The sequence below is a fragment of the Scatophagus argus genome, chromosome 14, assembly GCF_020382885.2.
Source record: "Scatophagus argus isolate fScaArg1 chromosome 14, fScaArg1.pri, whole genome shotgun sequence".
In the NCBI taxonomy this organism is placed as follows: domain Eukaryota; kingdom Metazoa; phylum Chordata; class Actinopteri; family Scatophagidae; genus Scatophagus; species Scatophagus argus.
This window is the reverse complement of record NC_058506.1, coordinates 10,453,340-10,467,110: the sequence shown is the minus strand read 5'-3', so window position 1 is coordinate 10,467,110 and position 13,771 is coordinate 10,453,340. Positions and strand designations below refer to the sequence as shown.

Here is a 13,771-nt window from a genome sequence, read left to right as displayed (position 1 = left end):
CATCTGCACATGAACTAAACAATTACAGTTAGTTTATAGTTATTTTATAGTTAATCATAGTTATCCTGTTTAGGTTGCACTGTAAGATTATGATGGCCCCTATCTGAGAAAGTTTAAGTTTTAATCAGGAGGAAGAATGAGATAGTAAAGGATGAGGTGATCACAACACAATTTTCTTTTTGATTTTGAAAAAATGTAATGTGAATATTTTCAAGAAGTTCAATAATTCACTCACAGAACAGAACTTTATTCAGACTGTTCAAGACAGAATACTGTAGGACAGTGAAATGGTCACAAACTGAGGTAGTAATTACAAAATACATAATGGAATTATGCATCAAACACTCACATGATATAGGGACAGTTATATTTAATCCAGAATATTATCAGGAATGGGAAATTCCATAAATTGATAAATGAATAAATAAATAAATACTGAAATCCTTCAGGATTTTACTTTATCTTGTTGCAATCATTAATAAATAACAAGTCTTTGAGAATTTGACTGTCATAACAGGAAAAGCATTGACTCTGTTCTAATGAAGTGAGTAACTTAGCCATCACAGCATGACAGTGAGTTGACATGCACAATACCCTGAAACTGAAGCAGCTACATGGAAATTAGCCAATCATTCCATTATTTAGAGCTGCACGTTTCTGTGACTCGTCAAAATGTCTTCAGTGAAAAACGACGAGCACCGGAAATGTCCATTTTAAGGTCTACAGCTCATTTCATCAATGGAGTGATGCTATGCTATGTTCAAGGTGTCAGATTGTTATTAGGAGAAGACACTTTATCAGAACATACCGTTTAGACTAAAGTTAGAAAAAGCTTTTATCTAACTTAAGTTAGAAAGCATTTCATTAGCAGTAGAAAACTAAACATTTATTTATCACAATTAATCAGTAAACTGTATATAATAGATCTGTTTCAGAAGCACAGTGCTCACTCATGCTATTTCCTCATAAAAAATGCATGTGGCAGCATATATTAATAACACAAGATGAAGTAAAAGTACTCTGGCAGCAGTGGGTTGGTATGTGGGGTCCTCTAGGTGAAGCCAGAATGGAGGAATCACAGTTTTGCTTTATTTGTATTGATGATCCAGTAAAGCAAAATTTCAGCCAAGTGGTCAGTCCGACCACTCATTTTCTTCCAACTCAGAGTCATCTTCAGAGTCACTGTACTCCACGGCAATACGTCGAGACAAGATGGTGGCCACATCATTCCCCACTGGCTCACGCTTGTTCTGCTGCTCCTGCTGCTCTTGGACTTTCTTCAGCTGGATGCCTAATAAGGTCACACACAGAGTTTGTTAAAATAAGATCAGGTATTGTGCCCCTGTCATGTACAGGTCACGTACAGGACAGGATATAGTTTCCTACGATCATGTTTGCTTTTCTCTGCCAAACAATGCCAATAATGCCAGATAATTACCTATGCGGATGGCGGACAGCAGGTCACTTCTTGCATCTCTCACAGGTTTTGTCTCAGCTCTGCCACCTTCGCCCTGTCCTGTTAGGTGTGAGGGTGCAGCTGGAGGAGGGAGGGGTGGAGGTGGGGGGCCTGGGGGAGGAGGGACCACGCGCGGCGCCGGAGGAGGTACAGGTGGCAGCAGGTAGCCTGGGCCTACGTGCAAAACTCCATTATGTGGTGTTGGTGGTAGTGAGCCCATAGGAAAACCAAATGCTGTCTGGGCTGATGGGATGGGTGGGCCTGGGGCAGGAGGTGGAGGGATGGAGCTGGTGGACAGTGAAAGAAAGAGGATTATATTTTGTTGGCATTACATGTAAGTCTTTCTCTGGGTATGCATAACAAGAAACATACTTGTAATCTGCAGGTGGATGTGTTGAGCCGTTCATGCGTTCTGCAGCGTGAGGCTCTGCTGTGTCGTAGGTTACTCTCTTGTAGTTGACGTCAATGCTGTGGTATTCATGCTCCACAGGTGGTGACGGGTGTGCGTTCCCAGGCACGTAATCATGTGACTTGGCATAATTACAAACAGCGTGGGGAGGCACTGGTGGGATGGGGTAATCTGGGAGGTCAGGCCTGGACAAACAATGAAAGACAAAGAGCTTCTCATTCAGATGCTTTCACATGTCCAGATGGTGGATTTGTTGTTATAAAATCGAAACTGAAGCTTTACACAACAGAGATATTTGAGCCAAAAGGTACGATTCATGACATTTTCCATCCAGCATTTGTCTTCAGTTTTCACTAACATTTCCAGAAACGCATAAGAGTGCCACTCAATGACTAAATAAAGTTATATATAAGATTTAAAGGTGTGTTTTCAGGATAAATGTTACCTTTCTTTGCATATTTAAAACTAAAGAATGACAGGAAATAGGAAATAGCAGCAAAAACATGAAGGACGTTATGTGATCAGACTGTCAAGAAAATCCTTAAGATAATATTTCTTTTTATTGACTTTCTGGTGAACATAAAACTATAAAAATATTTCAGTATCACAGAGATCAGATGTAACAACTGTTATCACTGGAAGAAAACTCTCCAAAGCTGTACATTTTGTGACTTTTAAAATGCCCCTTTAAAACACACCTACTGTGGCTCAAAAAATAAGGTCTGACCTGCCGTCTGGCGAGAGCGAGCCCTCCGATGATGCCCCTCGACGGAGAGTCTGCGGGTGGCGGTGATCTGGGCGAAGCTCCTTGTCGAATGCCATCACGTTCCACTCTTGCCTGCGGTTTCGAGCCTTCCTCACCTTCTTCACCTCGCGCTGGAGGGTGCTGCTTTCCACGCATCGCTTCTGCTCCTGGGACAATAGGATTGAGGAGCCGAAAGAAGAAGATGAAAATCCACTCGCCATATGAATAGATAAAAATGAAGCAGTGGGTAGAGTGTACTCTCACCCTTTGCCTCCGCCTTTCTTTCCTCTTCTCCTCTGTGTCCTGCAGCATTTTCTCCTTCCACAAGTCAAAAAAGTACGACGGGTCTGAGTAGAATTTCATCGCATCAGTGGAATCCTCTCTGTATTTAAAAAACAACGTCATGCGTGAATTGAAACGCTTTAACTGAAAATGTAATCTGCTCAGATGTTGCGGTTGTTACAAGGCAGGCAGTACCTGTAGGCAGTCAGGGTGCTGAGTGGAGGAGCCCTGTCGCTTCTTCTGTGCATCTCAGCCACAGAGTCTGGAGTGCTGTCCTTGGATAAAACCTGCTGGTCCTGGGCAGTAGAGCTTTTGAATGCCTTCCTCATGTTTATGTCCTGAAGAGAGACTACAAAACAGTAACACAGTGGTTAGCAATGTCGCCTCACAGCAAGAGGGTTCCAGGTTCAAATCCCGGTCCATCCCTTCTGTGTGGAGTTTGCATGTTGCGGGTACTCTTCCCTCCCACAATCCCAAAAACATGCACATCAGGTTAACTGGTTACTCTAGGTGTGAGTGTGTGCATGTGTGATTGTCTGTCTTTGTGTGTCAGCCCTGCGATTGACTGGTGACCAGTCCAGAGTGAACCCCGCCTCTCAGCTGGGATAGGCTCCAGCCAGTATAGAAAATGGAATTATGGATGGACAAAGCATGTGAGAATGAATGATATGAACTAACCCTCCTCCACGCTGGAGTCCAGCTGGGTGACCTTGATGGCCAGGCGGTCGATTCGGTCCTGGAGAGAGTTGGCACGCCCATAAAAGGTGTTGGCCTCGTTAAAAAGCTCCCCAAAAACATTTTCTGCATGCTTACCTGCAACCAGAGCAAAGAACCCAAAATGAAAGGGAGGAAAAAAACGGAGGTCTTAACAAACAGAAAAGGTCAAATCTATCAGGTAAACAAAGGGCAGCACACCTACACATCAACTCTCTTGTGTTTTCTAATGAAGAAGATTCTTGACAGGTTGAGTACAACTTAGAAATCCTGTGTGTTTGCTGTTCTGTGCTCAACTATTTTATAAAACAAGGATTCTTTATATTTGACAAGTACTGCTTGTGCATGTCTGAGTCCATTATATTTCTATGGATTGTACAATATGTAAAGTGTTTATTCCCTGCACATAACAGCACGAATGGCTCACATCAAAGAGCTCAGATCCACTTAATGTGGAAGCTATCATTAGACTGCCTCTGTTTTTGTCTCCGCCCACTCACTCTCCGTCTTATCTGCCTGCGACACAAAGCTTTACGGTAAGCTCTAAGCTTCTGTAACTTCACTAAATCCACACACACACACACACACACACACTAATCAGGGTATTCATGGGCCAGATGTCCAGGAGTAAATTTGTTTCCCAAAATAGTCTTTTCCTCTACCTTTTCCCTCTCTGTCTCCCATATTTCAGTGCCCATCATTTATTGTGGTGACACATTTTTAACCATTCAAACCAGTTTGCTTCTGTACAAATTTGCTGGTTAGAGTCTACAGTAGATATATGTTAGTATTGACTACCGTGTTGAATAATAATGTACATTAACTGAAACAAATGGGTGATAGTTGCAAGGAAGCTTTGATCTGCTGTTGTGTCATAGCATCCGACCACCAAAAAACAAAACAAAACAAAACAAAACAAAACGTGCTGGGCTTTTGCGTCATGTCACTAAACAGCTAAAGACACAAGTTAGAAATATAACTGCATGCACTGAGTTGTTCCATGACTTTTATTTGACTTGTTTTATACTAATTTGGGGTGATTCTTCTCCAAAGTTGGTGCAGTTGTCCTTCTAAGTTAAATCCACATTACATTAAGGCATGGCTACACTTTACATTTATTGAAAAAACATGATCTCAGATTAGATGCTATGACACAGACATAGTTAAATATGTGTAACTGTGATCTTACTCAGACTGCTGAGCTGGCGGATGATGGCGGACAGCGTGTTGTTGGTTACACATTCCAGCTCGTTGCCAATCCCATCAGGCACTGCACTGTGACACAAGTGCCGAGGCTCAATGTTTCTCTTGACCAAAGGCATGACCCCTTCTCACATCTCGGCCATAGCACCTGCTGGGGGACAGAGGACAGCCATGACAGCTCACTGGATACTACAACCTGTTGAGTCAGCAGTAGTCCAAATTCATGAAGCAACAAGATTGGCAATCAAACATGCTGTCTAAAGGCACATACGCTGACCTATGCATTAAGCAGAGAGTCCAGGTTAATGCACATAACTGTGTTGCTTTTTTGTTTTGCTTATATTAGTTTAAAAAGAGTGGTAAAATATGTAATGGACAGCATCAAAATCAAAAGTAAACCTTTTATGATTCTGTTATATCTGTTGTGTTGAATACTGGGCCACTTACTGTTGAATGTCACAATTTATCACCACTTGTCAAAGTGCTACAGCTATTGTGCTGTGTTGGACAGTTTTCTAAATGATTAACCATGCTTAGAAACAACTGTTTTAGTCAGCCAGCTTATTGTGACAGAAAAGGTGAGAAGATAACAGATGTGACTGTTATTAAGGGAATTTGCAACGCACTTTAAACTACTTAATTGGGTGGACTTGAGACAAGTGATTGCCAATGATTACAGGTATGTAGTAACATTAAGAACAATTTACATTAAGGAGCATAATTTTCATTTTCTGTGTACCACGGTAAACAAAGCAGAAAGAACGCATTAACATTTGATTTCACAGGGGAGTAACACTATCAGTGATTGTATATAAAGATGTCAGTGAACGTGGATCTGCTTCACTTCACTCAACATTTGAGCATTATAAACATATATGACCCATGATGTCAAGACACAGATCCAGGAGTCACTTCCTCCACAACCAGCCTTCAGTTCACCTGTCTGAGAGGCTGTCTATTAACTGTAAGCATTTTCTCCTCATTTCAGATGCAGCAACAACAACATAAATAAAATATTTTTTTCAGTACTCACTATTGTCTTTGTGGTTGCAAGAAAATCAAGTGACTTGGAGGTACTTTCAGCCAAAGTCTATTTGAACTATTAACTATGGAGTTAATGTAAAGATATTAAGCAAACAAATTCATAGTTACGTAAGTTGGATGGCACGCAACCATAACAAAGAAACTATAATATAATACAATATAATATGATTCGCCTTAAATTTCCCATAAGTCACTGCGTGAGCGTTACACCCTCATTCTGCTACTGCAATGCTAGCTAGTCTGTCATATGTGTGATGTTTTCCGAAGCGGCTGTCAGTCTCAGAGCTGTCTGCTTAAACGTCTAACAGCAGGTAACTTTTTTAAGCTGACACACACGAAGTCTAACAACATGTCAGTGGCATAACAACACAATAACATCAGTCCTACCATAGAGTTGCCGTTGAGTTAGCCTGTCAGTTGGTGCGTTTTTTCAGCACGCTGGGACGGAGCGGTGCAAGTTGAGTCCAGTCTTTGTCGTCCTAATTAAACAATCTCTTTCATAGCCTGCCGCAGTCGTGGTTTGGACAGTGACAGAAGTCATCTCGGCAGGTTCACTGTGAAAACAAATCGCTCCAATCCAAATCACAGCTTGAGCCATGAGGGGATTTGCCCAGCAGATTTACTTTCTGTCATCCAATCACGGCCGTCATGCCAGCAGTTTGACATCCAGTGTCGGGATGTTTTAGTCCTGCTGTTCAAAACAATTAGCTGTCTTCTACGAACTGGACATTAATGTGGCATTTTCTAATTATTTATATTAACGACTAATCAAATTAAAGCTGCCAGTAAAGAAGACTCAGATTGTTGATTAATGTGCTGATTGATTAATCAGTAATGTAATGTAATCACTGACTTCAGATATGCAGCCAACATGAATTCTTAAAATTAAGATTACTTATTTTCACTGACAAAGGGTCAAAACTGGTGATAGAACAGAGAAAAGCGATTTCTAGCGGAGAAAATGGTGAATGTTTGGTATTTTTCCTGACAGCTGCATTTTTATTTATTTATTTATTTTTGGATTCTCTGACGATTGACTGATTGATTAAATAACTGTAGCTTCATTTCATTTCAGGTTTTTCTGTTGTCCAAAAGCAAGTCTTGATCTACAGTCTTTGAGTTTCTTCAGTGTATTTTCAATTTTTTTTTTTTTACACTGTCCTCTTGACATAAACAGCAGTATGTAAATCCCAGCCAGTCTATTAACATCTTAGTAGGGACAACCAGGATTAATAATGAAATGAGACACTCAGTATTTGATTTGAAAGCTATACACACACACACACACACACACTGCTCTTTTCTCACAGATGGCATCATCTGGATGGACTAGTGTAACCCAGATATAGGGGCTTAAATTGTTATAAGTAGCACATCATGATTCTGTAACTCATAGATGTTATGGGGGCATTGCTTGTTTCTCAGAGACATTGTTAAATCTTATTATCACAATGTAATCTGCATTGGTGATGGGTTTTAAGTAAAAGTTAACTTGCAATTTTTTTGCATTAGATTTATGCAATTTAAGTGGCACGAAACTTATTACAGAGTACTTTTCAAAACAGAAGTTAAGAGAGTGTAAAAACACAGGAAGTATACAAACCACAGTGTATAATCAAACGGTTTTGAACAGATGTGGCCTCTCTGGGACTCTCAGGAGGCTGTTTTAGCCATGACCCTAGAACAGCCCGAGGTCTCTGTTGTGAAGACCTGAGGCTCCTCCCAGTGGTCAGGAGGCACAACAACTAGTTTAAAAGAAAAATTAAACATTTGGGTAAATATGCTTATTTGCATCCTTGCTAAGAGTTAAATTAAAAGACTGACACAACTTTAGGAGCCTATTAGCTTAGCATAGTTTAAGGACAGCTGAAAACTGCTGGAAATCACAGCACCAGTACAAGAAGTAGTCCAGCTCATAACCCAAGGGTCAAACCTCAACATGTTTTTACCCTCTAGTTTTTGTCTGAATTAAATGAACAACATGTAATGTTTTATTTGTGATCTGTAAAGGTGCTGGAGAAAGCAAATGTGCTTTTTAAAGCATTTTTTTTACCATAGAACTGAACCATGCTGGTTGTTTGCATCTGTTTCCAGTCTTTATGCTAAACTAAGCTAACCAGCTCTTGGCTGCAGCATCAGCTTTGATGGACAGACATAAGAATTGCATCATTCTTTTTCATGTAACTCTTGACAAGAAAGGATTTAAGTGTATTTCCTGAAATGTTTAACTATTACTTTAAGTACAGAGTGGCCTGACTAGTGCTAAAAGGGACAGCTGCCCAAGAGGAGAAGCTTAACTGAAATATAAAGAAAACCTCTGCAGCCATTTTGATCTTATGACTTTGCTTTTTTTTCATTCTTTTTTTTCAAGCAAGCAAATAAAAGCAAATCCAATTTATTCATATTAGATTGTATCTCAAACCTTTATTTGACTGAAACAGGCAGGTGATTAACATGACATAGAATAGCCTGCAGTACATGTATTGATCAGCACAAAACTGATTACAATATGCCCATGTCAACCAGTCATACCAAAAATATACAATTTACTCTTAAACTCTCAACATATATCATCAAAAACCAAATAATTGATTTTACAAAATTTTTGAGACATGCTGTTGAGCTAGCTGAACAGAAAACAATAGCAAAGGAAGGACAAATACCCTCTATAATGTTACTGTTGAAGTTACAGGATGACCTTCAAAAGAAATTCAGTCTCCATCTTGATTTGTTATTTAATAGATTGTAGACATTTTCATTTTCTAAATATTGTATATTATGGTGATGTGGCTGGAAAATATTTGAACATATGAAAACCACTAAATTAAACTAGTCAAGTGACGTTCAAAAGAAAGGCTGACATGAGCCTCCTCATTGAGACCGAAGGGAGGCAGATTATTCTCAAAATAAATCTATGAAGTTTCACTTTGAAGAAGCCATTGTTCACAATCTCCATCTCATATTTAAATTGGGATCTCACCATTTTTTCAGCTAGACCCTTTTATCTGTAATTTGAATGCTATTTTGGTCCATGTACTCTTGATGGCGTCAGTCTGCTGTTAAGCCTGGGAGCAAAGCATTTCACTGAGGGGTCTTCCATGTTTTAGACAGTGCCATAATCTCTTGGCCAGCTCAGAAGTATTAACCCCAATACAGTACTTAACCTCCACATTATCACCATCATTGACCATACTGGTTTCACAGAATGTAGCCAACCACCAGCTTACCCACTTACTGCACACCGGCCCAAACACTAACACCTCTATCATCCATTACACACAGACACCCAGACTGCTCTCCTCTGATATTTGTCCTCCTATTATGGCTTTCTAGTCCTACTCCATATTGATCACTCCCAATGCCTTGCCAGTTATTATCCAGTGAGAGTGAGCACCATACACACACTCACACACTTACACACACGCTGAGATGTGTCATGAGTATCAGTGTATAAATCCTTAACATTCAGTTTTCCTCTGTCACGTTGAGCTGTTCATTTTAAGTCATGGTATCCATGTTGTGCAGAGTCATGAAACTGCTTCCTTGAAAATTTCAGCGTTTTGGTCTCCATAGCGTGAACCGACATTTTATTAAAGGAGACACTTCACCTATTTTACACATAAAGCTTAGGCTACTCATCATGAGAGCTGCTAGTTGTGTGTCTTCTGTGGCTCTGGAGGGAGCTCTCCAAAACATCTAATATAAAGAAAGTTTATAGCATAAGTTTCATCGTAGGAAATGTAGACACAAGCTTCAGTGCTAAAACTAAGGATATCTTAGCCCTTTTTGCTTTGATTGCCACCAGTTGTTTTTTAGCTGTCTTTTGTGAGTAAAGTCTTGAGTTTAATTTTGTTTTGAATTCTGGTTAAACCTTTAATTTTCACTTGGTGCCAGTTCTTTTAGGTGATTTTAAGAGTTTCTAAATATATGATTTAAGACAGTTGTAATCTATCTGGCTATGTGATCTGTTTATTTCTTTGACTTGCCCTTACTGAAAAGTGATAGGAGTCTTGCACAAAGACAGATATGTCACAGTATATTTCTTCATTGGACAGATCCTCCTGCTGACGAGGAAGAGGAAGTTAAGGAGCAGCGGTTGAGTTAACTATTGAGTCCTACTCTTCACCTCAGACAGCCAGAAATCCCAGGTAAGAGATCAGCCTTTAAAAGGAATAATCCGTAAACACTTTTATAAAACACACCTATAAAGCTTTAAATTTTGTGCATAAGAAAAACATTTCCCTTTAGTATTTGGGGATAAAACACTTCTGTAATTGAGGTCAGTTTACTAGCCTTTTTTCAGAACTTTTAACCATATCACGTGATCTTTATCAGCATCACAGAGAATGACATGAGAACTCTGTAGCTGTTATAATTTCATATGACTTTTAGGACTTCTCATCTGTGTGATTTTAAAGTTAAACTCTGAAGTTCATCCTAACCCTTGTATATCATGACAAAATAGCCCCTACCCAAATCAAGTTCCTCTTAACTAGCTTTTTTGTGTGTCATTTGGAGGTTTGTTTTTTTGTTTGTTTATTACTGAAGCTAAGGCAGCTTATCAAAACAATTAACCACCCATGGCTGTAAAAATGCTTATGTTTTAGATTATTTGATGATAATTTAACAGTACCACTTCTCTTCTGTGTTAACAAATCATTAATATTCACCATACCTTATTATTATAAAGCTATCATCAAGTAATTATCCAGCTGATTTCTTCTCATCTTGTTCACAATGGGCATTTACAAAATACAAAACCTTAAATTTTCCCATAGCAGAGTGCAGCACACCACACGACAGTGGGAAAAATAATCAGCCGGAGCTTAATGCTATATCAAAAGCCTCACAGTTCCTGAGCAGCCGCCTTTAGAGGGGGTGACTCTTAGAATGCCTCAGCTTGTTTGTCTCATGGTTTAAGTGGTGCACATAGCCATGGAAAGATCATTAAATCACTGTTTTACCACTTGGCTTAATCCCCACAACAAAAGGGGAAGATACAAAAAAAGAGAAAATGGAGAGAAAAAAAGTGGTGGGCGAGATTAAGTAGAAACTTGATGGATCCAAACTGACGGCTCTGTTTCCCAGCGTTGCTAAGGGGAGTTAAGAATCTTGATTCCACATCTCCCAGGCTGAAGAGAGGCTGCTGATCGGACATTCCCTGTTACCCCTGCAGTGGCCAGCGGCGCTTGTAGTGTCCGCTGCTGTGGCCATCTGCCGGATTACCCAGCAGGATATATTTTTATAGAGAGCATCCTATTCATATCCTGCCTGCAAAGGTTTACATTAAGGTTGAACTCGGGTGCACTTACAATGGCAGATGAAGTAAGCTCTATCCTTACAGCACCCCTCCCCATCTTCTCAATGTTTGGGAGACTGATAGCACTGAGTTGAAAGGGGCTGCTTCACCGCGGCATGAAAGAGGATCCCATGCAATGCCACTGTCTGCTGCTGATTTTTTTTCACGCGCTGACAATAAAGTGGTGCCCAGCATGAAAAAAACATTTGTATGTGCCAAGTGCAATTGTTTCTTCTAATAGGCATCAACAGGCCAACTTCTCTGTGTTACCATACAGGTGAACTCATTCCTGGGAAAATGTTTTTTTCTTTCTCAGCCTTGTAGGCGCGATGGCGTCCCCCTTTTTCCTCGGCCTAACGGGATTAGTCGTGCCAGTGCTACCCCGGCTGTCACGGTACTGTCTACTTCCCATCTCTCTTCTGGGCCTCTAATGTGATTAACCCATTCCCTGTGGTCCAAATGGTTCTGGAAAGGAGGGGGGTGGTAGGGGTAGAGTAGGAGGGGGGCATCTCCTTGGCATGTTCCTCCCCATGCCTAACTCACCATCATTGGCACCTTTGTCAGGCAGGAAGAACCAAGGTCGAAGGTCTGTTAGGGTGTGCAGACGGCTACAAGTGACTAAGGAAAGAATGCATAAACTGACACACTTACACTGTAAATTATAAAGTTATTAATGAAACCATTTCAACATTAGATTAAGGTTTGTACTAAATTCTTTAATATGGATCCACTGGGTTAGACGCACATTTAAACTTTACATCTCATCTCACCAGCCGGTTGTGTTTGACCCTGATTGCGATCGATTCAAACACATCACTCATTAATGAAAATCAGCTCAGGCTGATTGGTTATGGCTTTTGCTTTCACAGACGTCAGCACTGAATATTTGCTGCTTGCTTAAGTGGAGACAATAATGATTGCCTACGCCCATCATCTTGTCAAATGTCAGTGTTGTGGGGCTCTGCCTGTTTAACACATGTCACGCTCATTTTCGCTTCATCTGTCGCAAGTCTTCTTCAGGGCATCTGCTGCACACAGAAGACCACATGCCCTTTGCCACTGCTCGGAGGGAGAAGCCTCCGAAACCAAAGGGCTGCATACAAAACCCTGAGCTGAAATCACCTTTACAGTGGCAAACCCTTGTCACTTCATATTTTTACGTGTGGTGATGTACAGCGTACTGTAGCTTCTTGGTATAATGAGGAAAAAGGCATTAACATGTGCTTGTAAACTGTTAAACTGTTAACAAATCAGACTCCTAGATCTCAGAAGTGAAAGGTCGTATTTTTTTTTTGCTAATCTATTACAATAGCCATCTTCACTCAAATACAATGATTGTTGAAAAGAAAAAAAATAGTTTAGTTGCTCAGAAACAGCTCTTATTGCACATGAAGATAGGATAAGGATTAGGGATAAATGTTCTTTGCGCCCTGTCGTGTGAAAGCCAGGAAAATGATGTCCCTGTCCGACACCATCTACCCTCATGCTGTGTGCAGCAGGGCTTCACGTGAGCACACAGCCTTAGTCAGGCGACGGCACGGAGAATTAAGAGTCTTAATTAAGATTTTTTACAAGTCTGCATGTGCTGTTCATAAGCAAGACAACGGGCTTGAATAGGGTGGGGTGTGGTGGCTCCTTAAACAGCTGCCTGCTCTGAAACAAACTCCAAAGTTAACATGAAGATTCACACGATGAAGGAATGTGCGTCACTTAGCATTTACCTTCAAAGACAGTCTGTAAGTTTGTTGTTATGTCGGTGAAAACTTTCAGTCTGTGCATTTTTCTGTAGTAAGTGTACATATTTATATTTTAGACATAAAAGAGCAAAGAGAAAACAATCCCACATTGTGGCTGAAAGACAATACCGTGCGTGAGGGGGTCGCACCCCTTGTGTGGAGATTTGGTGGGTTTCCAATCCTGATATCCAACTCGGCACCATGTAATGGAAGGTGACACTTATTGTATTAGTAAGAGCTAATGAGTGTCTAAAAGCCTGTGTGACTGTGTGCGCAGAGGAATCTCATCTTGTGTGTTGGGTGGTAGGAAGAAAGGACAATATCTCTGCAAAGTAGACGAGGCCATAAAGTGCAGCCTGAAAAGGAAAAAAAAGCGTCCACAGCTATCAGTCCAGATCTCAGGAGGCACGCGAGGCCTCTGATAGTTTCAGTTCTAATAGAGATATAAAGAGGAAAGAATGAGTAGTCAACTTTATTTGATGTCCCATCCACATTAGTTTAGGCAGATGAACTTTTAGCAGGGGACAATTTATATGCAGGATGGAAAATAATATTAACCACAAAGCATTAGAAACCATTTTTATATGTGTACCTTATTAGCATTTGATGCCTTCTGTTGTTCACATTCATGAGACACACTTCTGTGTGCCGAATAGGGAACTAGACACCCCAAGATTTATGTCATATTTATTGGTAATAATTCACCAATTTCTCATGTAAACTGAGCAACATACAGACATGCAGCCTCAAAAACAGTAGAAGGTGTAGTACTACTTTCTAACCACAAGGTGGATATCTTACTAAATGAATTGGGCATCATCTTCATAAGTGGGAGGTATTCAATAGTCACTTGGCTGTGTTACTGTTTGTTTTCTTTTCTACT

General features: G+C 40.4%; 1 protein-coding gene and 1 long non-coding RNA gene across 4 annotated transcripts in view; one reads left to right on the top strand and one right to left on the bottom strand.

Annotated features, from left to right (window-relative positions):
• Window positions 1–256: 256 nt before the first annotated feature.
• On the bottom strand, window positions 257–6,581 carry wasf3a (WASP family member 3a). 2 transcript variants are annotated; one of them, XM_046411259.1, is made up of 9 exons: window positions 6,241–6,581; window positions 4,796–4,957; window positions 3,571–3,705; window positions 3,088–3,241; window positions 2,875–2,992; window positions 2,593–2,777; window positions 1,829–2,050; window positions 1,439–1,743; window positions 257–1,291 (listed from the first exon to the last, which is right to left on the bottom strand). In XM_046411259.1, the coding sequence occupies exons 2-9, from the start codon at window positions 4,926–4,928 to the stop codon at window positions 1,134–1,136; spliced, it is 1,410 nt and encodes a 469-aa protein (XP_046267215.1). In that variant the 5' UTR covers window positions 4,929–4,957; window positions 6,241–6,581; the 3' UTR covers window positions 257–1,133. The 2 variants fall into 2 exon arrangements, with proteins under 2 accessions (XP_046267215.1, XP_046267214.1); XM_046411258.1 differs by having other exon boundaries at window positions 4,796–4,960; window positions 6,241–6,580.
• LOC124070917 overlaps window positions 6,053–13,771 on the top strand; it is a 29,492-nt gene continuing 21,773 nt past the window's right edge. The window contains exons 1-3 of one of the 2 annotated variants that reach the window (XR_006845260.1): window positions 6,053–6,164; window positions 9,909–10,001; window positions 11,469–11,546. This is a non-coding gene — a long non-coding RNA (uncharacterized LOC124070917). The remainder of the gene's footprint in view (window positions 6,165–9,908; window positions 10,002–11,468; window positions 11,547–13,771) is intronic. The other variant, XR_006845259.1, reaches the window with a different exon arrangement.